The 24,072-nt window shown below is 38.7% G+C and overlaps 1 protein-coding gene across 1 annotated transcript in view; it reads left to right on the top strand.

The window, feature by feature from the left end:
* MDFIC2 (MyoD family inhibitor domain containing 2) overlaps window positions 1-20,863 on the top strand; it is a 122,724-nt gene extending 101,861 nt beyond the window's left edge. Inside the window, exons 3-4 of the mRNA XM_019711724.2 lie at window positions 9,589-9,810; window positions 18,218-20,863. Of these exons, the coding sequence (XP_019567283.2) occupies window positions 9,589-9,810; window positions 18,218-18,477 (482 nt within the window). The 3' untranslated portion in view covers window positions 18,478-20,863. The remainder of the gene's footprint in view (window positions 1-9,588; window positions 9,811-18,217) is intronic.
* The last annotated feature ends 3,209 nt before the right edge of the window (window positions 20,864-24,072 follow it).

Below are 24,072 nucleotides of genomic sequence, written 5' to 3'. Positions count from 1 at the left end.
CTGAACCTTGCCACTATGACATTTGAAAGCATATTCTTTATGGGTTTGTTTGTGGTGATGGGGAGGGGTTCCTGTACATTATAGGATACTTAGCAGCGTCCCTGGCCTCTACTCACTAACTGCACCTACCCCAGTCAACACCATAAAAAATGTCTCCAGCCATTGCCAGATGTCCTGCGGAGGACAAAATCTGCCGATTGAGAACCCCTGCTTTAAATTTATTGTAAGGGAGAGTATCTCTGAGGAGGTAACATTTGAGCTGAGGCTTGAGCATGTTTTTAATAATCTTTAGGATGCAGGGAAAGGCTCGTGATATAATGGTAACATAAACTACAGTATATTCAATGAAATCCCAATATTGCTTTTCTTTTTAAATCCCTATCTAGATAGAAATTATAGCACAATGGTTAGGAACATGAACCTGGAGCCAGGCTGCCTTAGTTAAGATCCCAGCTCCATCATTTCCCAGTTGTGTGACTTTGGGTAAGTTATTCTACATCACTGTGCTCTTGTCCCCATACAAAAAATGGGATGACACTGGAAGTACCTACCACATAAGGTTACTGGGAGTACTAAATGAGTTAATATATGCAAAAGGACCTAAAAGAGTTAGTGGCATATCTTGGCAGCACTATATATATCATATACACATAATGCATAGTTTATATGTATATTATATATAATTAGAGTGAGTGACACCTTGGAAGCATTTTGTGTGTGTGTATATATATATATATATATACATACATATATATATATATATGTATATATATATATATATATACACACACATATATAATATATACCATATATATCATATATAGTATGTGTATATAACATGATATATACATATAATACGTATTAAAATATATATTCCAATCTAATTCATAATATATATAGTCCAGATTTCATATATACAAGGTCTGACAATTAAGTTCGCGAACTTGTTGCAACAATGTTGCTAACCTTTTTTGAAATCAGAGGGATTATTCATTATGAATTTGTGCAAACTGGACAAACAGTTAACCAAATTTACTATTTGGAAGTGCTGAAAAGGCTGCATGAATAAATTAGATGACCTGAACTTTTTTCACCAACCATTCATGGCTCTTGCATCATGACATGCACCAGCTCACAGGGCACTGTCTGTGGGGCAAATTTTTGCCAGTAAACAAATAACTGTATTGAAACACCTTCTCTACTCACCTGATCTGGCCCCCAATGACTTCTTTATTTACCCAAAGATAGAGGAAATATTGAAAGGGGGACATTCAGGACATCAAGGGTACTATGACAACAGCTCTGATGGCTATTCCAGAAAAAGAGTTCCAAAATTGCTTTGAAAGGTGGACTAGGCACTGGCGTCGGTGCATAGCTTCCCAAGGGGAATACTTCGAAGGTGACCATAGTGATATTCAGCATTGAGGTATGTAGTGCTTTTGCCAGATGAGTTCGTGAACTTAATTATATATATAATATATATATACATGTATATGTATATTTATATATCCCCGATATTTCCATTGAATTTTTGTGAAACAAATACAATAATGTGTTAATAATGGTAGAATTATAGGGGGTTTTATTTTCTTTGTCTTTAATATTTTTCACAGTTTTATAGGCACAAATGCAAATGTTGCTTTAAAATCAATATGTATTTTAGCACAAAAGAGAATTTTTAGACTTTCACCAGGATCAACTGGCATATCAAGAACGGGGGAGGAAGACCTATGGAAGATGTGCTCAGAAAATCTGTCCCAGGAAAAATGAGTCAATTATCAACTAACAGCCAAAATACCCCACATTCAATCTGTCAGTCAGTTGCAGTCTTCTAAATTTATTTAACACTTGCTTTCTGCCAGACACTGTGGTAGGTGCTGGGAAATCAAAGATGAGTGGAGATGCATTTCCTCAAGGAGTTCAAAACAGAAAGGGAAGAGGAATACATCCACAATTAACCTTAGTACACAATAAACTAAAGTAGGGGCTATCCTGTGTTTAGCAGCCCAGGTCCCTGGGAGCTCCCAAAGGGAACAATTCACTTCAATTGGAGTGAAGGGCATTGCAGGAAGCTCCACATAGGAGATGACACTTGCATTGGGCTTTGAGGGGTAAATTTGGAAAATGCAATCAGTAGGAGTTCTGGTTTTGAGCATACACATAAAGTGCCTTCTAATCTAATACCGGCAAGATCAATTACCCTGGAGAGAAGAAAGTCAAAAGGGACAAAAGAGTTATACTTCAGAAAAGTAGCTGGCTCTCATATTGGCGTGCCTTGTTTCATAAACCAATTTGTGAACATAAAGTTTAACAACTGTGGGAATTAGGAGACATAAGTTCAAGTACTAGCTCTGCCCCTTGCCAACTGGGTAATCTTGGGCAAACCACTAAAATCTCTGACCCTCCAATCACTTTCTCATTCATGTAATAGTGATAATAATACTTTGCAAAACTGTTATGAGCCTCAAATGAGATAATGCAAGTAAGAGACTTTAAGTGACATTCAAATAGTTGGGATGAATAAATTGTCATGGTTTTAACATAATAGAGAATATTTTGTATAATTATAGTTTCATTTTTAACATTTATATTTAGACACAGTTAAAAAATCAACTGTATATGTAACACCAATTATGCATGAGTTTATAGCCTATTGGCTTCATTTATTTTTTCAGAGCCCTAAACCTATTACTAATCCAAGTGCATCAAGCTATAAAAACTGCTAACCAATTTTTTTCGGAGATAACATAATCTTTATTTATTGAGACATTTTATACAAATATTAAAGTGAAGGTAACTGCATAAAAATGAAATGGAGACTCATAATTGCAAACTGTTTTCATGTCTGAAGAAGATTTAACCACCTTCTAGGACTGAATTGGTCCTTGTTACAGCTTTGGAGCTAGCTATAAAAGTATATCACTTAGCCTATGTCTGTCTACAGGTGTAACATATAGTGGAGAGCAAAAGACAGGTAATTATCTAGAAGAGTTAGGCCAAAAAACCCACTTCAGCCCCAAAAGACTGAACTTCCTTTGTGGGAATCAAGGAAGCTTGGGGAGGGGGCTGTGTTCAACCTTCTCTTAGTTCTTTCCACCGTTTAATCCTTTTCACCTTGCACACTCACTGCTGTTATTTCTGGAGAAATAATGTTCTTCTGCTTTTTCTCTTTTTTGAAAAAAGAGATTTACCAGGACTGATTGAAAAGGCTTAAAATATATCATCACAGCTTTTAATAAACATTTCACCTCAGGTTTTTAAGGCACAGTTTTACTCGAAGTGCTGCAGAAGACAACACAGAGCAAGGACACGAGTGCTGTTTTACTGTGAAAGTCCTCAAAGGCCATCTCCCAACCAGAGCTGGCCTTTCAAAATTAAAGAAAAAAATGTCCAACATATTTGTCTTATTTATTCCTCTCCCCGCTCCCCCCTCCCAAATAAAACATTTAATGAATCCAAGATTTTATTTTGTTCAATTGAACTAATGGGATATAAAAACGGAACACTCACTAATTAGTTACTTCCATTCATTCCGAAAAGGTGAGAATATTTTAGGAAGCCTTCATCTCTCAGCTTGAGAAAAATTAGCACACTCGGCTTTGAAAAAAGAAAACGTGTTTCTTTGAGTATGCTTTTGTCACTACCGAGGATTCCTTACGTCCCAATTTTTGTTCTGTCTTTAGCCATATATCAGTTCTCAAATTTTACTCCACACAATAATAGTGCTCTATATATCTAGAAAATGTGTTTCTAACTCTTTCTAATAATTTTCAGCATGTTCAATCATGTTGAATGCTTTACTGTACTTTGTGTTTTGTATTATTACCTACCAAGCTGGTGAGAATATAGTCCATATATTCTAACAATAACAACAAAAATTCATTTCTGACATTTGTGTGAACTTCACAAACTTTACATACAAAGGAAAACATATTTTTTCCTATACAGTGTCACTTCAACTAACTACTTTTGCTAACCTTACTTATTCGTTAAAGGTTTGGTAATATATACCTTAAAATTTCACTTGTCTGCTTTGATCTGATTTCAACCACAGATAATTACAATATGAAATTCGAAATTATAGCTTAAATTCAAGGGAAAATATAATTCACCATTGTAACTTTAAAAATGATCCACACATTTGAAATAGTAAATCACCTTAAATGTTTTGGTCTAGAATTAACATTAAAATCATCATTTCTTAAAGTTTATCTAATAATTTTCATTTGGGCTTCTGGAGTTTACCATTCAGAAGAAAAATCTTAACAAAAAGCTACCTTTTTCAGTGGGCGATTTGGCAATAGATTAGATAGGTTAACTGAGAACAAGAGAATGTGAAAATATCCAGGTACTAATGAGCTATTAACACTTTTTGTCTGTGTGTTTTGTTTAGCTTTTTAAAATGAGTAATATAATCAGAAGAATATTGTTGAAAACATCATTTTGATTACAGTGTAGGAGATGTTTTGGGGAGGGTTGTCACTACAGTTGACACTAATGACTCCTGAAACAGTCCAGATTTCAGAACACATGATTATATCTGAGGTGTAGTTTGGGGAATGAAAAAGCAGAGTTGGACTTGGGAGATATTTAGAAGGAAGGATAAATAAGAACTTGTAAATAAACGGTTGGAGGGATGGGACAAATCAAAGAGTATTTTTAAGCTTAGGAAATGGAAAAATGAAAAGAAATTGAATTGTGAACTCTTCAGTGATATACAGAGTTGTCCAGTTTGGGGAAAAGAAGGAGGGGTTTAGTAGGAAGGGACATAATAATTGAAAGGATTTGGCTGGTACATCAAATAAAATATCCCGCAGTCAGTTACAAGTGTGTGACTGAAATCTGTGATGACTGCAGGCCTCGTGACCAGGACTATTCGGTTTTCTTACTCAGTTTCCCCAGCACTTAGCACAGGGCCAGGTGTACAGCTTCTGCTCAGTAAAGTGGCCGGCTGGCTGGCTGGCACTCTGCGTAGAGATTTGGGGGCCAACTTCACAAAGAAAATAATGAAGTTGTAAATACGGACAATACAATCTTGAAGGTTAGGGTACAAAGAAAGAAACTAAGAGGACAAAGTCTTGAAGGATAAATATAGTGGAGAGCTGGAGGGAAGAAAAGGGAACCAATAATAGAGACAGGGAAGGTTAGTAAAGGATTAAACCAAAAGAGAAGGGGAGGGAGGGAGGGAGGGAGGGAGGGAGGGAGGGAGGGAGGGAGGGAGGAGGGAGGGAGGGAGGGAGGGAGGGAGGGAGGGAGGGAGGGAGGAGGAATAAACAAGAATAGAATTAGAGGAGCCAGGGAAAAGTGATGCTATTTATTCTTAATTTGAATGTGTGTGTGTGTGTGTGTGTGTGTGTGTGTGTGTGTGCGCGCATAGATTTCAGGCTCACACTTGTAACTGACTATTGGATAATTTATTTGACCTACTGGCCAAATCCTTACAATTACTTCTCTTTCTACTGAGCCCCTCATTCTTTTCCCCAAACTGGGTATCTCTCTCTCTCTCTCTCTCTCTCTCTCTCTCTCTCTCTCTCTCTCTCTCTCTCTGTATATATGTATATATATGTATATATATATACATATATATGTATATATGTATATAAATATAGATATAGAGAGAGAGATATCTATATAGATAGAAAGATAGATATTCAGAGAATACATGGATGCAAATATTATAAAGTCACCTTTACTGAACAAAAATGAAAATCATTAAAATGTTCCCTTAATAACTTGAAGTAAATAAATTAGTAGTTTCTGTCACACTGATTCACCTATTGCATGTGGATATTCAATAAATTGTAATTGAATTAAATTAATAACATTTGCTAAATGGTAATAAATAATTAACTGTATTTTTTGTTATTTATGTTTATACCCATTGGTTCTGCAATTACTTCTAGCCCAAAAATGAATTTTGTATTTAATTGACTTTTGAGATACACCTTATTTCTTTTCCTAAGAAATGCAGTTGAGCTTCTAATTGTTGTCCTAATTTTAGAGAAAAAAATTATTTTCTCTGTTAATATCAAGACCTATCTATAACATCCCTTATACAGTTTCACGTGTTCCCTGTTTAATTCCAAAAGTTTTCTCTGAAGAAGATGTGATACCACTTTTTATGTGTTTCTCCTTTTAGCTTATGCTACTTTATAATACTTTGGGTACAGTGTCAAATAACATCACAAAATAAGGAATCTGGGAAAATTATTGTTAGCATGCCATCTATAAAAGATGGAAGATGTCAGTAACATTCACTGAAGAATTGTGACTCACTTCAGATGTCAGAATTCTGGATTTAACAGCCTGGGCTCTGAAATGTGTATATGTCAGATGATTTTCTAATGAACAACAGCTAGTTCCCACTAAAGAGTGAAAAAATAAAAATATAAACAGAGATATAGAATTAAAATAACTTTATGAATGGCAGTTTAACTTCTCCATAAAATTCTCTCAGTACAAGCCCAGTGTCTCCAAATGGTTGCTTAATGTAGCACACCACTAAGATTCAAATGATATACAAGTACTTAAAATTGCCACAAAATTAAAAAGAATCATACACCACTTGGCTGTATACCGTATTCCGTGCATGTTCTTACATACCAGTAACCTCCATCCAACTTTTTTTTTGTTGCTGAATTATTTTGTGCAAAAGCAATTTGAATTCCATGCAGCCTGACTACGTGTGATAATTTGAACTGATTGTTAATGAATTCTGTGAGTAAATAGTTGCTGCAATCTCCATACTCATCAAGCTTCCGTTATCTATCAGCTCTTTCTGAGCTGCTCTGTGATGTACAATAGTAACCCGCTGTAAGTGAAGGGTATGCTTCCCTGAGTGTACGAGAAGGTAGTCTTGCTTTGCTAAGATGGCTCAGACGGCTCAGAGAGGGGCATGTTTGTCAAGGTGATTTTGAGGCTTGGTTTTGGGTAGGTGACACATCATGGGATTTAGGGTGAAGAGGGTTTTGCTTATGTGCCATCTTAGCAACTAGAGAGCAGAGATAAAAGCTAAGAACAAATTAGAGGGAATGCTGTATAAGGTAAAAAACAGGATAAGAGAAAACTTTTGGAATCCACCAGTCTTGGGTTCAAATCCCAGTTCTACCCTTTGCTAAAGAGGAATCCTTGGGCAACTCATCTAAATAAACTCTCTAAGCCTTGGTTACACTCATTCAACTGTTAACTAGGGATATGAATTCATATAGTTCCCATCTGCTCAGGGAGGCTGACAACACCTAGAGTGTTTGTTATGCTTAAGTTAAACAAGATATGTAAGTGGTAACACAGAGCTGGACATAAATGCATGCAACTGTGTGTGTGTATAAGTCGTGGTTTGCCTTTCAACCTGGGCGATTTTGCCCCGTAGGGGAAATTTGACACTATCTACAGACCTTTTTGTTTGTCACAGTCTAGGGTGATAGGTGCTGCTGGCATTTAGGAGGTAGACGAGGACAGGGGTGCTGCTAAACATCCTACAGTCTCCCCAGGACAAAGACTGAACCGGCCCCAAATGTCAGTGCTGCTCTCCGGGCTCTGAGGCACGATTTAAATGGTATCTGTTTGTGACATTAGCCGGTTATTGGACAGTTTGTAACCAAGTAAGAAAAATAAACTATTGTTATCATCATTTTATCATTAATTTGGGGAATCTCTTTTGGGAAGCCCAGAGCTTCCTAATCTGTTGAGCTAATTCTATCCATTTAATACTATGTTAATTGCTATCAACAATAGTTGTTTTCCTAAACCCCTATTTTTGCCAATCCTTTTTAGGGTGAATCAAATTGCAAGCACGAGATTTAAAGCCAGCAGCATAAGGGGTACAGAAAAAAAATTAAACACTGTTGAAAGCCAAGGCTGTTTGGAGGCTCAGAAAGAAATGAAAGTGGTCTGAAATGATGTGTGCACCATACTGGTGGCTCCTGTACCGGTTAGGCGCCATTGGAGAGCAGCTATCTAAAGATTGTTTTCTGAAAACCACTGATGCACAGATCAGTGTGCTGTTCTCTCCCTTTCTCCTCTCCCAAAGCAGAAGGCCCCTGTGGCAGTGGCTCCAAATTTGTCTGCATATTGGAGTCACCTGAAGTGCTTCAAAAATCCCCCAGGGACGGTGGGGGGCAGGGGTTGTCTGAACTTTAAAAAATTCCAAACTTTTAAAAGTTTTCCTGGGTCATTTTACTCTTTAGCCAGGTCTGGGAACCACTGTCTTGGGAGGTAGGACCTAGTAGAGATTTCCATCTGCCCCAAACTGAGAAGCAACTTTGGAAAGGATGATGAAAAGGGACTTGGCAAGAACCTATTTCTTGCACTGAGGTGCGTGAGCACAGTAAAATCAACTCAGGCTGCCAGCTGTATTATTTCTTCCAGTCACTCAATGAGCATTATTGAGTCAAGCAGGCATTGGGCCAGCAATGGAAACACGATGCTGCGGCGTTCACCTCATCACCTCCCAAAAGCCACCAAGTTACCAGGACTGTTGCTTGTTGAAGTCTTAAGATGTCCCCAGGAGTCTGCCTAGCTGCATGTTTGAGAATACTCTGTTAAGTCTTTTATCTGTCTTCGGATTCTTGTTTAATGTATGTAGATAAGTAATAATGTAACTGCCCCACACCCAGTCTGCTTCTGTCTCTGACAGGCTTCATGGGATGCTTCTTTCTAATACCCTCTTCAATATTGTGACTTAAGCAGTTATTTTTTGCTAACTTGTTTGATGCTTGTGAAAGCCAGGAACCGTGCCGGTATCATCACCACTGTATCCTCACTGCCCAGCCCAGTACCTGTCACATAACAGACTCTCAATTATTATGTGGAAACGAATGACTAAATATGGGAGTTCTAAAATACCTGACGGCCCAAAGTCTTCTCAGCCTTCTCTATGCCTCTCCAAACCAGAATCTCAACCAAGCACTTTGCTAGAGGTTCCCTGAACATCTCCTGTAATTGTGCCTGGTGATTATATGGAAATATAGCATGTTTCCAAAAAGCACACTATAGACTGTCACCAGAATAGGGAACCTAGGAAACACCAAAGCAGAGAAAAGGGTAGCAACTTGGAGTCTTTGAGGGCAGGAGTAGAGATAAGCGTGTCAACTATGTAGTTATAACCACTTTTCTTGCACAGAGAGAAAACTGAGGTTTGTAGAAAAAAAGAACTAAAACAACTTGATTGAGGTCACACACCATTACTGAGAAGTGCTGCTCAGCATGACGACCCCTTGACTGCATCTCCAATCCACAAAACACGATGACAGGAAGCTGACAACTTACTATCAGGTTTTATTGAGCCAAGTGGACAAATTCCTTGATTCTCTCCACCTATCATTAGAAAACCCACAGTCAAAATAAGTGTCACAAATTACTATGATAGGTAAAACTCGGAATGTGTGTAAAATTTTGTAATTACTGCATTCTTTTATTCTTGTGTTTTCATTCACAATTTCCTGCTTAATAATGCTTCATTCTTTTTTTAAAAAGACTTTATTCTTATGAAAGTCTAGAATGTAAAATTTTCTACAAATGTCCATTCTTAGATTACTAGATTGTGTCAACTCTAGAGGTTTTGTATATGTGTTTTCTTTTTTCATCTAGATACCCAACTTACAAATGAAAAACATGCAGAAGAGAAACCCATGAATGCTATCGTTATAAATTCAGTATCCGAATTCAATATCACAGATGGACCAGGCAAGGAAACTCCCAGTGAGAAAAAGCTGTCCGAACGCAGCACATCACTCTCCTCCCTTGAAGAATGCCAGACGGGGTTCTCTTACCTTCAGACTGATGCTTCGGTTCATCAGAGAGAGACTGATGGTATGTTTCTCAGAATCAACCCATCTCTAAATAAAGCTCCCCAACCCCCAACCCCTGTAAAATCATCACATATGCTGTTAGGGAAAAAAAGGCTTTATTAATATTAAAGAGGAAGACTTGGATTTGAAAACCCTGGTGAATGACACATGTCAAGGTCACTTTGCAATTATGAGGTACTTGGCAGATTGTTTGCTCTCAAAGCTGGAAATCAGAGGCAATGTGTTTTAAATAGCTGGGGTGAGGTGTAATCATTCTTGCTATGGGGCTACGAAATGGATAAAGAAAAATGCAAACTTTCTTTTCTCAGATCTGGGACTATTAGCACGAGACTCTAGGCAGAGAGGAGAAGGAGGCAGAGTGGAATGCTATTGAAATGCTGGAAAGGTATAAATACAGACTATGTAAAATATCAATATGCTTAACCAGCAACCTGTGACAAAGGGTTGGTTCCTCTTGGTGGTAGTATCACTTCCTAAGCACTCTGATCAGTGCAAACCTACACCCAACCATCCCTGCATGTGACAGAAAAGCCAAGTTCCATTGTAACGCCAATTTGAAATTGGTTTGGCACTAAACAATCAGCATAGTCAAGTTCAAAGTCATGGACTCCATATAAATTTTACTCAGGTTAACTTCGCAGTGACCTTTATAGGAGACATAAACCATTCAAGAATTTTGAAGTGTTCAATATCTACATTTGCATTTAAATAAAACTAAGGGGTGTTTCTCAAAGGAAAATGTACTAGGGTATAGTTTCTGGTCTATGTTTAAATTCATATTTACTTTTTCAAAACAAGGAAAAAAATTAAATAAACTCTGTATAAGAGAAACTTTGGAATCACATCAGTTTTAGTCCTGGCTCTGAAATGTATTAACTGTATAAAACTGGGTACATTTTTCTATCTCTGCCTCTTAGCCTCTGAGTTATATGATGGAGCTAGTAACACACCAGAGGGTGTTTTCAAGATCACATGAAATAACTAGTGTAAAGCAGCCAGTACAGAACATGTCACATAATATATGTTCAATTTTTGCTTTTATTATGATCGCAGTTTTAGAAAGTGAGGGAAGAGAAGATTTCTAGCACATGTTACATACATGCTGTCTTGTACAAGGGTTGTCATGGACCAGAAGCTGCAGACACAGTTGCCTGCGGTTGCCAGGAGACAATGTGAATGAGGAAGTAAACGGGAAGTAACAATAGGGATTGGCGAGGGCTGTGGCCAGGTGAAGAGCCCTGCCTCTGCTCAGCCGGAAGGAAATGTAGGCCCAAAGCTGCCAGATGCAGAGTGCTTTGTGAAATCTCTAAAACTTTAACTGCTGCCAATAGTTCTATTTCTTTTATGAAGCCACAGACACCCCCAACTACACACAGCTTTGGGCCAACTCTGGCCTGCAGACTGCCAGGTTACAACCCTGAATCCAACGAATCCAAGATGCTCGTGTTTCTGGCTTTGTTAGTTTCACGCCAATTAAGAAAATAGGCAAAACAAGACACACAAAAAAATAAAAAAATAGGCAATACAGGAGAGTTCTCTGAAAAACATTTTGATGCCAGAACATTTTATCAGAAAGTATTATGCATGCTTGGATCTTACTGGTAATGGATATTGGTTGTTTGATCCCAGAATTAGAAACCGCCATTGCACAGACTCACACCGTAAAACAGAGTGCAGCTCCAGAACAACTCTGATCTATCCTGGGAGGGACCAGTGAGGCCAGCATGATACCTGAACCCTTATATTCTCAGGAAAGGGCCAAAGTGACTACTTTGTTAAAATAGCAACTGATACGCAGGACCCTCATTCAGAAAAAACAACCAATTTTTCTTTCTTCAAAAGAGTAAAGGAAAATCATGAGGACAGTTGAATTAGATTATTTTCTAAAGGCCTGGCCTAAGGCCAGTACAACACAGGAAATTCTGGTTTTAAGCTAACAGGATAGATAATAACCCACCCTTCCTTTACCACATTGTAAAAAATCCTCCCATCGAGGTAAGAGCTTTTGGTACCTGGATAAAAAAGAGAATAAAAAACCCAGACTAAGGCCGCAAATAAGGATGAGAAACTCTCATTCTCCTAAAGAATAAACATCAAGGAACTCGTGAGTTAAGTCAGACTCACTTGATTTCAGAGAATTTTTTATAGTAATTAATTTAAGGATGTAGAAATTGAGAGCTGGGGTCATTGTTCGTACTGAGATAAATACAGAAATATCTTTCAGGAACAGCAGGAGAAACAGAAGGGAAAAGAGAAGATTGCATCCACTTTCATGTAGTTTGTGGTTAATTTATTTTCAAATGTATAAATGAGTGCATAGGAATGGATGCTTAATTGCTAATATCTATTATTTATATACATTGCCCCACTTAAAGCAGGATGGAAAAGCCTCACACATGCAGATTTTGTAAAATGTGTTACATCCATTAGCACAGTTCATGGCGTGTGCTCTGATGGGAATTTAAAAGGATCTTTACTGCACATCACGCACTATATGCTGCAATATTACTTTATTATTAAATCGTGGCTCGTCCTGTGTGGTCCCTTTCCCAAATAAAATGGAAAAAGTCCAGAGCACTGTTTGTGTCTCTGCTTCTGTTTCTGTGTTCTAATTGCAAAAGCGTCCCCGTGGATAATAAAACCAGGGATAGACATGATATGAGAAAACAGGCTCCTTAAGAAGGATCCTGAGACTATACCTAATTGATGTATAATTTTGAATTTGAGACATCTCATCCAGGTGGAAGAGGAAAATCATAAATACAAGATACCTCAAAAGAATAGTCTTAATTACACCATGGACTACTGAATAAAATGATTACATTTTCTACACAGTAAATTTCATACAATTAAATGCAGTAGTGTCACCTTATAAAATGTTTCAATTTTATAATTATTTCAGTTCATTTGCTCAGAAAAAAACATAAGCACAAATTTACTAAGCATCACCCAAATCTAGTCATTCTAGATCTAAAGAACTGACTTGAATGTTAGTTGTGCTTGTCTGAATTTAAATACATCTTGACATATTTAAGTAGCTATTAAAATTGATAACATCAGGGGTGATACTCCAGCTAGAAAATGACATTCAGTCATACTTCATTTATTCGCATTCTACATTACAGACAAAAAACAAAACAAAACAAAAAAAACCTTAATGTTAGGGGAGTGGGAACCAATTTTCATACTTTTTAACCAAAAATTTTTTGTAGTCAGAGACATTGTATCATGAATCTATTATTATGCCAAATTCTCTGTGATAGCACATTAACTGTTAATTAGAATACTAGATTTGGACCAGGCTCATTTTGCCTTTTTTTCTTACTTTGTCTTGGGAGGAGGAGAAGATGGGTGGTTGTTGTCTGTCTGGTGTCATTCTGAAAGAACTATATTCTTGCTTCTTTGGATAATGATTCTCAAAGTAGCAGGTAGTTTGTTTCTGGAGATGAGGAAAGCCACAAGAACTACAGTTCGCACTAAAGCTGCCTCTTTTTGCTCCTTCCCCAAATCCTGGGCACCCTGGTGGTAAGACAAAAGCGGGGAGGGCAGACTCAGGAAGTACAGGGCCAGGACCATGAGGCTGATATTTGCGGAAACTACTTGTCTTGTGGACTTTTCCACTATAATTAAACATGATTCTTTCTCATGAGGCAGGTTCTCCCTCTTACTTACCTAATCCCCAGTTGTACATTTAGCACCTGTGGAGCCTGCATTAGTCCTTCAGCATCGTTAGGGTATCACTTAGCACATTACTTCTTTGATGTCCTAAAAGTACCCTAGGGGTGTGGAAAGGAAATGACACAACCCTGAGAGGGCTTTTGTCATGGCTTCTAGTTCACAGCTAAATACCTGCGTGGCTGTAAGAAGGTAAGACGTGGAGCAGTGCAATGGGCACTCTGAGAGCAGTGATCCGAGACCTACGCCAGGACACGAGGTAGCTCAATAACGGAAATGTAATATACATGGACTGTGGTATAAAGGTTCTAGGAGAGCTGAAGAGCCAAGTGAGGGGACAGTGAGGCCACCCAGAACTTAGCCAAAACATGAAGGCTCTGCCACCTCTTCCCTTGGTCCCTCCCGGCTACCAGGAGGCCACCAGCACCAGCATAAGCTCATAGGCCCCTACTCACTAGTTACCACACAGACCACGAGTAAGTGGCGTTAGCAGGAACCACAGAGAGATGGGCATTCAGAAAGAGAGAAAACCAGGAGAAGATATGAACACTGCTTGACACCACTCAAAGCCGAGCACGAGAAGGAGCAATACCCCAGTCTTTTCCTTTTTCCACCCTCCATTTCCCATCACTGTGCCCTATTGGCTGAAACTAGCCAGCAGCCTCTTAACAGAACCTGGACAAAGGAACTTACGGGTCTTGGAAATACAGAGCAGAGCAGGGTAAGAGCAAGAGAGCAGGCCATCAGCAAGCCTGCAGTGCTCAGTAAGCGCATGCTCAAACATGACAGAAGGAAGGTTAGAGTATTTTGAAGGGCAGGCCAGGCTTCCGAATTAAGAGCTCTGAAGGAGACAGTCTGGATGCAAATGACAGCCCCACCATTTCCCATGTTTCTCAAACTCTCTGAGCCACAGTTTCCTCATCTATAAAACAAGAATAATAGTACTCAACTCAGGGTTACTTCAAGACCTATGTGAGATGTGCATAAAGTGTAGAGGACTGCAACTTTGCTTTATGCTAAACAGTTGACACATACAACACTGGGGAAGAGAGAGCATGGACTTTGGGTCCAAAGAGACTTAGATTTGAATCTCTGCTCCACAGCCTTCAGTTGAGAGATTTAGGAGTCAGTGACGACTTCTGAGCCTTAGTCCTTCCATCTAAAAAATGGGGACTACTTTATTTATCCCTTATTGTTCACTTATTCATTCATTCAACAGAAATAAGCTTTCTTGTAACTTAGGTTCTAGTAGGGGAGAAACTAATTAACAGAATAATTAGTTTCATATTATGTTGTGGTTAGTGCTATGAAGAAAAAAAATGAAGTAGGGTGCTATGAGAGTTTCAGCAAGGATGTGATTTAAGATGCTTTAAGCTAAAGATGCAAGGGTTTAGTAGGAGTTAGGTAGAGTTGTGAGGGGAGAGTATGCAACATAGGCCAACGGGCGAGCATGTGCAAAGGCCCTGAGTTGGGAGCATCCCAGGAACTAAAGTTTTGCCAGTGTGGCTGGAGTGCAGTGAGTAAGAAGGAGAGTAGGACTGGCAGTCAGAGAAATAGGCAGGGACCTGATCACGCAGGGGCTTGTAGGCCATCGCAAGGATTTGGCACTTTAAAGAGAGAGTTGTTCTCATTTATGACTAAAAAGATCAGTCACTGATGAATTTGAGGTGGGCTCATGAAAGTAGTTTCCTCCAAAGGAGACTGTCACTGTTGATGTGGTGGTGGCTGCTGGTGTCTCAAACTAAGATGACGACACTAGATGTGCACAAGGCTGATGGACTTCAAGTATGAGTTTGAGATCGAATCAGCAGGGCTCAGTGAAGAATCAGTCGGGAGAGTCCGATCAGGAAGAAGAAAATGACACGAATGTGTCCCAGGTTTCCTCTGAAGTCATCGGAGTGTCCAGCAGCCATTCACAAGAGAAAGCTGGAGGAGGAACAGGCTTTGGAATGGGGGCAAGAGGGAGGTCCATGACACAGCTTGGCCTTGGTACGCGTGAGACGTCGTGAAGACGCTGCAGAAGAGATGCGAAGCAGGCGGTCGGTGCGTGGCACACTCCTTAGAATGGGCTGAGGGGACGGGCTATGGTCATGGGCTATGGCTTTGACTATCATGTTTATTAAACATTTATGCCCCAATAAATAGTAGAGGGAAAGAAAATACACCCATTCAGGAGAAGGGGAAGTCCCACTGTCTTTTCAAAGAGTTGTACATTTTCCTCTGAATTGCTTATGGTACTTTTGTGCAAGCAAAAAGTGGCCATATGCAAAACAGTTTAGCCTGCTCATGTAGAATTATTTAATATGCCTTTTAGGAAAAGTGTGGAACACACTTGAAAGTTGGGAAAAATCTGTTTTCAATTCATTAATGTTGCCGTGTTTTTTTGGGCAAGAGTCACTGCCTTTTATAACCAAATAAAAAGGACTGACTTAGAAAAAATGGACTCTATTCTCAAGTGCAAAATAGAAGGGTGGAAGGAAACAAATGCCAATTTGGCCAATGGATTAGGCCAAAACATTTTTTTTATAAATAAAATTTACGGTAGACATCAGAAGCAGAGAACTCCAAAGTTTGCCAACTTGCAAAGACATTGGCAAGAGGAATTGAACCAAAGGTTATGTGCCCTCAGGAAATTATAAGGTCCTTTTACAAACAAGTTCTTCACACTCTGATAGGAAACACCAGCTCCTATCTTCACAAGTCACCCTGCACCCAACCCGACTTACCTCCACGCCAAACTTGCAACATTGCATCTACAAATGACAGGATCTAGTGGGATCCTTTTTCTATGGTCATGGCTGAGTAAGTCTCTTGAGCCTCCAGCCTAAGGGATCATGGAGCATTTGCCTAGAATATTTTCCACCGAGAGGCTCTTCTTTGCCAGGGGTTGCGGTAGCAGCAGTCTTGGCATTGGTAAAACCTGATGAAGTTTTATGCCCCAGATTTCTGACCGCCAACACACCCTGCTCAGAAATGCATACGCAAAATAGAGTCTATGTACTGTGCTAACTTACTCCCGACTTTTTGTGGGTGGTTTGTGGTGACTTACAAGATATGGGTGAGCTGGCCACATGCTAGAAGCTGGCTCGAAGTGAATTAAAATATACCCAGTCTGGCAAAGAGAGGAGAACGGACACCATAGAGGTATTATGGAATCTGCTGCCTGAACTATAAATATTGAGTAATGGCCACAGCACCTGCAACAATATATGGCAATTAAAGTAGTCGTAAAAGTCATGATGTGGTTCTTTACCACCGGCTTATTGAGAAGAAAGGAAAGGAAGGCGGGAAGGAGGGGCCGGGAGGCAGGGAGGGAGGGACAGAGGGAGGAGGAAGACTTCCGTATGCAGGACTCACTTTAGACATTTATATAGTGTTTTTAAAAAGAAATTAAAATGGCTTTCTTTAAAATATTTGTTCCCTTTCAGAGCAAGTTTCCATGTGCTTTCTTCTCTCTTAAAGATTAACAAGTATATGAACAATAGAAGAAAGAAGTTTTCTGAAAACTATTGTTAAAATTAAATGAATGAGGACTCTAAGAACTTAGAACCCTCTAGCAGATGACTCAGACAGCAAAATCTCTCCTGTAGGCTTGTACAGGCTCAGTCGACTGAAGTCCGAAAACCAAAAGTTATTATATTCTTATTGGGAAAAAAATAAATCCTTAAGAAAGTCTAACTTTAATGGATTGATAAGCCCATCAGGAGTGGGACATTTTTCTCCAATTTATGCTAGAACGCTGCTTTCAACCATCAACAATTTTCAGGACACTGGTTTTTAAATAATTGGATATGTCATGTGAACACTTATGTAGGTTTTACAAAACCCTCACATGTTTTTGACTTAAAAAAAAAAAAAGGAAAGAAAAGTTATAATTTTAACAAGAGAACTGCTACATCTTCTAACTAATTCCCTTTATGGAAACAAAAAATATAATAATCTATAACCCATCACAGCTGTTTGGCAAGAATTACCAATTACCTTCAATTCCTTAGAGATATTTTTTCAGATTTTTACAAGTCTGAGTAGTAAATTTTTAAACCGATTTTCTTAAAGAGGATTGATAAGATTTATACCCTTTTAGGAATATAATGACGTATTTCATCTAACCTGGATATAAAACCAAGGCTTTATATAACTGGAGGAAAAAGGAGACAGGGATTAAAACTAAACTACAACCAAGAAAAAACTGTGAATATTTAAAAAATTATTTATATTAGGTTTTGAAATGTGTTTTTCACTTGAATTTGAATATGGGTGTGGCAAATTTATGGGAATCCACACCAAAGCTACAAGAAAGCCTTGTAACAAGAAGTTAGAAATCTGTAGTCTCTTCTTGTCTCCTTGCTCCTGAATGCTCCCTGCACGTGGGGAGGACCTGCTGTTTTTCTGACAGTTGAGAAGTTTCCAGATGCATAGCTAATTGTGGGGCTTCCCAGCACCTCTGCAGACAAAGTAAATAAAGGAGTTTAGAAAAGTGACAGCCCTTTAAATAACCGTATTATGTGGAATCAATAGGAAATGCTCAAGAAGTTATAAAGCAATTACTTAAATAGAATGAGTACTGCATGGGGGTTGGGGAACGGGAGAGACTATGGCGCACATTACTGCTAACGTGGATGAATAATTAAGAGCTGGCGCTAAAGCTATCACGCACACCACTGCACATGCCTACCTTTCATAGCTGAGCCCATATGCGCCACTAGTAATTGTCTTTCTTCTTCTTTAAACAGAGGAGTGTGCCTCCCTTATCCTCACCTGTCTGTTTTGCCAGTTTTGGGATTGTCTCCTGATGCTCCCTGACACCTGTGAAACGGTGTGCACCAACCTGTGCTGCCCCTCTCACAGGTACCACCACACCTCGGACGAAAGCCACTCTCGGAATGATTGCAACTGCAACTGTGACATGGATTGCAGCCTTTTTGAATCTTGCCACGAGACCAGTGAGTGTCTGGAGCTGGCCATGGAAATTTCAGAAATCTGTTATCGCTAATGCAGTGAAGTAATCATGTTCCAACAGACCCTTTGGCCTCACAGGGAGATTCCATTACAGTAAGACTGATTTCCCTGTGCTGAAACGTAAGGGTTGTGCACATTTCTTGAATGCTATAGACCATTTTATTCTACACCTGTCTGGGAAAGCCAGTATTGTCAATTCAATGGTCTCATTCCAAATTTCACAACTGCATGGCTCGCTGAAAAATAAGATCTTGACCACATGTGATGAACAAATCTTAAATACCTCTTGAATGCCATAGGTACAAGACGTTTCATGACTATACAACAGCATGCTAAATCACTCTGTGTCACTGCACTCATTGGCTTGCATCATGGATTCCATTTCATTCACAAATTCAGTACAAATTAGTGCATTCGTTTAGAATTGACGTACATTAGCTTGTCTTTCTAATGGACTCATGCATAAACATTATGCATTGTTGGTTATTATTAATAATGTATTGTATAACATCATTTTGTAATTAAAAATTTATTTATACAGTCTCTTAAAATTCACTTATATGTACAGTTTAGGTAGGAAAGAGAATTAAATGAATTAGAAACCATGTTCCTGTAATTACAACAGATGTCTTTAAGACATCTCCAGTGAATTTTGAATATGATGTACTTTGAGAGAGTACTATAATTCTAGGCCATATTATTATATGTCTATGACTATGTCATAACAGGTTATGCATTTTCTTAATTTGTTATAGAAAGGCTCTTCTTCATCTAATGAGCATAAATGGGAATTATGTGCTAGTTTCAAGAAAATGACCCCAGATAATCAATTCTTCATTTTCCTCATTTCTATTTGTCAGGTACAATAAGCAAGAAGACATTAAAACAGGATCAGTTCATCTTACTAAACTATCACTTGTATTGGCAGCCCACAGAAATACATGTGCACATATTTACTCAGCACTGGAGTGTGCTAATACAGCATGTGCTTTTTTCTTTTTCTGATAATTAAAGTATTAAATGATTATATTGAACACTTCCTCATACTTACAATTTTTTTAAAAATATGTGCTATAAATTAGGAAGTAATTTCCAACTCAACCAAATTCAAACAAAATATTTGGGGAAAACACATGTAGGTCGAAGTTACTTTGGAATCTTCTTTACTGCCTGTAGACATGACATTACTCATTAATGTGTGCTTATATATTCCCATGGTAGTATTGCAACATATTCATTAAACACACAAAAAAAGGATAATATATCAATAACCAAACAAAGAAAACAAAAGTGAAGTGGAGAGTTGAGGGAACGTTTTTGCAATCTAGGCAAACAACAAAAAACTTCCAAGTACCTGTTTTGCGTGACTTAAGTAATTTCAGAAGAAAGCAACATTTGTTTTGTGTCTGTAGTAAACGAACACGTTTTTCTATTCTGCAGTAAATTCCTCCAAACACTGAAAACTATTAATGTTTAGAAAAGATTTTTAGGTTGCCTCTAAGAAGACACTTGCCAGCTCTTGTCTTGCTCCTGAGAGCGCAGTGTATCCGTGGTTAATGCCACTTCCTTCCTCTTGACAATCATGTTATTCACAGACCAGTCATGTGAGTGCCCCACATTCCTCATGAAACACTTCAGTCTCCCTGCTTTTCAGAAGCTAAGAGACAACTCTATACTCTATGCATTGAACCTGCAGATCATTGTGGAGGAGTAGGTTCTTAGAACACGAAGGGACCTTCAGGCTGTTCTTAGCCAATATTCTCATTTTTCATAAGAGAAAATATACGCCCCAAGAACTGATCTACCAGAGACCACGCAGTGAGTGAATGGCAGTATCAGGAACTCGAACTGGTAGTCTAATTCTTGAAGTACCCTGCACCACTTCATAACTCTCCACTTCTTAGTCCAGCTGGTACACAGTGGTACAGCTGTTCCCATTGTTCAAATTTTAAAATACCAGCAGACTGGCTCATAAATCATTGTACCTTGAACCTCCTTAGTGCCTGCCCCATGCCTACAGCCATCCTTGCCCCTCTCCAAGCACCCACCCACCTCCCCGTTGTCCAGTCACTAAAAGAAGCCCACCTGAACCTGCAGAAGGTCTCTGGGATCCTATCCCAATACTATGGTACTTGGCATCATTGATCAGGTCATGCGATGTTGGTGTTAAATATTTTGACCATCATCCCTTATTCTTTCTCGTCTACATACCCTCAAATTGTACAAAGATTATGCATTTTCGATGTGAATTGGATGCTTGTCAATTAGAGACATAAATATCACCAGGTCTTATTTTATAACGTGATCAGAATACTACACGATCTTTTTGTGGCCTCTCTCCCAGGTTTGTTAACTTGTTCCCTACTTTCAGAAGTCACCATGCGAAAGGGTTGGTTATACAAAGTGTGAAATTTCTTTTCTTTATAACCAATAATAAAATACCATCCTTTTTGCAAACATGAATGGCTCTTTCAATTGAATTCTTATACAATAAAACATGCGTGGCTGGGAAAATGCAATTGCAGAGATAAGATAGATGAAAAGGGAATGTGGTTATTGATTAAACACAAATATCAGAATCTGAGAAGGATCAGAGTTTTTCTGCAATGATGAAGGCCTGTGATTACAAATAAAGATAATGTTATTCTTTAAGGTAGGCTTCTTAGGGAAAGAGTGTTCCTATTTAAGGAAGCACATAAATAAGAGAAATTTGAGAAGATACAACCTTTATACAGAATTGAGAACAGAGATTTTTCCCACAGTAATATAACCCGACAGGTACATTGTCTTTGCTCTGCTCAATGGATTTTTATAAAACCATTGCTTCTCTAAAAGCCTAAAAAGTATGGAAAGCAATGAAGAAACAAGTTACATGTAACTTGCTAATGAAATTTTCCCACCATGTAAGCAGATAGGCCTACAAAATTAATTATCAGTGCTGGACAATCAAAGCTAAGAAAGTGAAAGCCACTTCAGTTTTATTCAGCCACCTGAGTATGAAAACATATTCAAACAGAGAAACTTTACAAATACGAAATATCACATGAAGGCGTATGAGCATTTTTTCAGGGATAAATGTGTAGGTGGAAATATTTGAAGGACAGAATTCATTATCTAATGCCTCCAAGTTTCTACTTCTACAATGCAGAGAAAAGAGTAATATGTACTCTTTAGTGAGGTAGTTTGACTATAAGAGTTTTGCCCATTAAATGCTAAATTCACTGAGGCTACACAAACTGACGACCTCTGAGGAAATGTAAGTACTTGGTTTAACAGTGTGTTGCGTGTTCTTTGAAGAAGATATCTGAGTTAAACCTAAACAATTGTCATGTAGAGCCTCATGGGAGCCATGTAGAAAGGCAAAGTAAACAGAGAATGATTTTCCAGTGATTATAATCCACATGGGATTACAACTGTGTTGGTGGGCTCCTCTATATAGGTCTACACAGCCCCTAACATTCTGGGGAAGGAGCCCAGGCTGTGCAGAGGAGGTGAGGAGGCAGGTAGGGGCAGTAGCTGCATCATTGTTTGGATAAAAGGCCTTCTGGTCTACCCTGGGACAGGCTTCACAATCCTGCTTTTACCATCTCTAAAGCAGTGGTTCTCAATTAGGGTGACTCTGCCTCTCCCCAAAGGACATTGGGCAATGCCTGGAGACACATTTTCTTGTCACAATGGAGATGGGGCAGGTGCGACTAGCATCCAGTGAGTAGAAGCCAGGAATGCAAATAAGCATTCTTCAACAGTACAACTCCCCAACAAAGATGCGTCCAGCCCCAAATGTCCATAGTGCCAGGGTTTCAAAACCAGCTCTGAAGCCTTTCTCTCAGTCTCAATGAACCATCACAAAACCGACCTTAAAAAACTATTGGAAATAGGGCTGCCAGATAAAATATGGGATGCCCAGTTAACTTTGAATTTCAGATAAACAGCAAATAGTATTTTAGCATAATCATGTCCAAAATATTATATTTAACATTCTTATACTACAAAAATGATTGTTCACTTATCTGAAATTCAAATTTAGCTGGGTGTCCTATATTTCTATTTGTTAACGCTAGAAGCTCTAGTTCAAAAAACTCCCTGTTTTGAGAAGGGATCTACAGCAGTAATGCTTTTTCAGCTCCCTCCCTGCCTCCAAGAGAGGAAGAGTTGTTTACCTCTTTGGTCAGAGGTCAGTACACTCATTGGGCCACAGTCTACAATGCGGTACAGGGAAGCCGCATTGAAGATCAGCTCCAGAGCAGAGAACTCTGATTTTGTCTTCTGCCCCACCCCTACTACTGCTTTGCACTGAGCTGGCCATGGCTCGTGTGCTTTGCTTCACATCTCTACTGGTTACTGAGGAGGCAGGCACCTTAGCCAAAGGCTGCCTTGATTCAAGGGGTAGGTGGGAAGCAGAAGTCCCACTTAAGCTTTGAGATCTGAATCACCTTTTCTGAATCAGTCTTGGCCAGAAAGACCTATCTTGAGAGGTGCATACGGAGTATTTTCCCGCTCTAGCTATTTTTCTTTCCAAATAGCTCCCTCTGTCAAAATTCTGTGGGGAAAAGGGATAAGTGGGAGGGTGAGATTGAGGCATTTCTTGGACCTGGAATGCAATACCATCTACTAAGACCCGAAGTCCACAATGCACCCTTAGTATATGGTTAGGGGTTGACCAGAGAGCCTGAATGCGTTCCCTTTACTATATTATTCTTATTTATTTTATACATGGGAAAAACATTGAATAGATTAAGTGACTTATATACATTATTGCAATTCTCTAAACAGCCCTATAAAATAAGATTCTATTACTGTCTATTTCCATTTTTCTAGGGGAAATAGAGACTTAAAGAAATTAAGTACCTTACCCAATGTCATACACCAAATAAGCAATTGCCACAAGGTTGGAACCCTGGTTTGTTCATTCTAAAGCCCATACCTTTAATCACTAAGCCTAAAAATTGTATATATGAAAAATGATGAAATCACGATAAAGTTCAAGTATTCACTTCTGAAGCAAAAGCAATCAGAAAAATATGATTACATTCAAAGAAAACCATTCACTGATAGTAAATGTTTTAAAAGTTGTGCTCTTGTGCAATGATTAAAATTTGGAACATCTTCAAAATGCTTTTAAGATATGTACTCAATAAGCAATAAATGCAAGTCAATGTATTGCAATTTCATCTTCATGTCAGTAGCTTTGCCCCATTCAGCTACGGTTATGGAGGCTTACATTTCATTGTCCATTTCAGCAAAGCAAGTCTGATCTCTGCCTCAAGACTTTGTCCTGCACATGGCACCTGGGCCAGTTCCTCATCAGCATTCCATGAGAGGTTCTAGGACATGACTTGTTTTTAATCAGTCGACAACACTACAGTCAACCAAATGCATTCTGGTACTTAGACCTTTTATCTCAAAAGTTATGCAGAAGCCAAGGTCACAGTAAGCTCTTTTATGGTTTATTGTTCTTCAAATGTCCTTAGAGTGAATTTACAAAACCACAACTTATTTTGTGAATCCAGAGCTTTCACAAAGTTCAGCCTGCTCTGACATCCTCTTTGTTTCCTCTTTCAGCACTTTCTGCCTACGTCCTCATTTAATATCAAGTTCACGTAAATTAAAAATAAATAAATAAGAATAT

This window comes from Rhinolophus sinicus, linkage group LG10, assembly GCF_036562045.2.
Source record: "Rhinolophus sinicus isolate RSC01 linkage group LG10, ASM3656204v1, whole genome shotgun sequence".
Lineage (NCBI taxonomy): Eukaryota > Metazoa > Chordata > Mammalia > Chiroptera > Rhinolophidae > Rhinolophus > Rhinolophus sinicus.
This window is presented reverse-complemented; position numbering and strand designations above follow the sequence as displayed.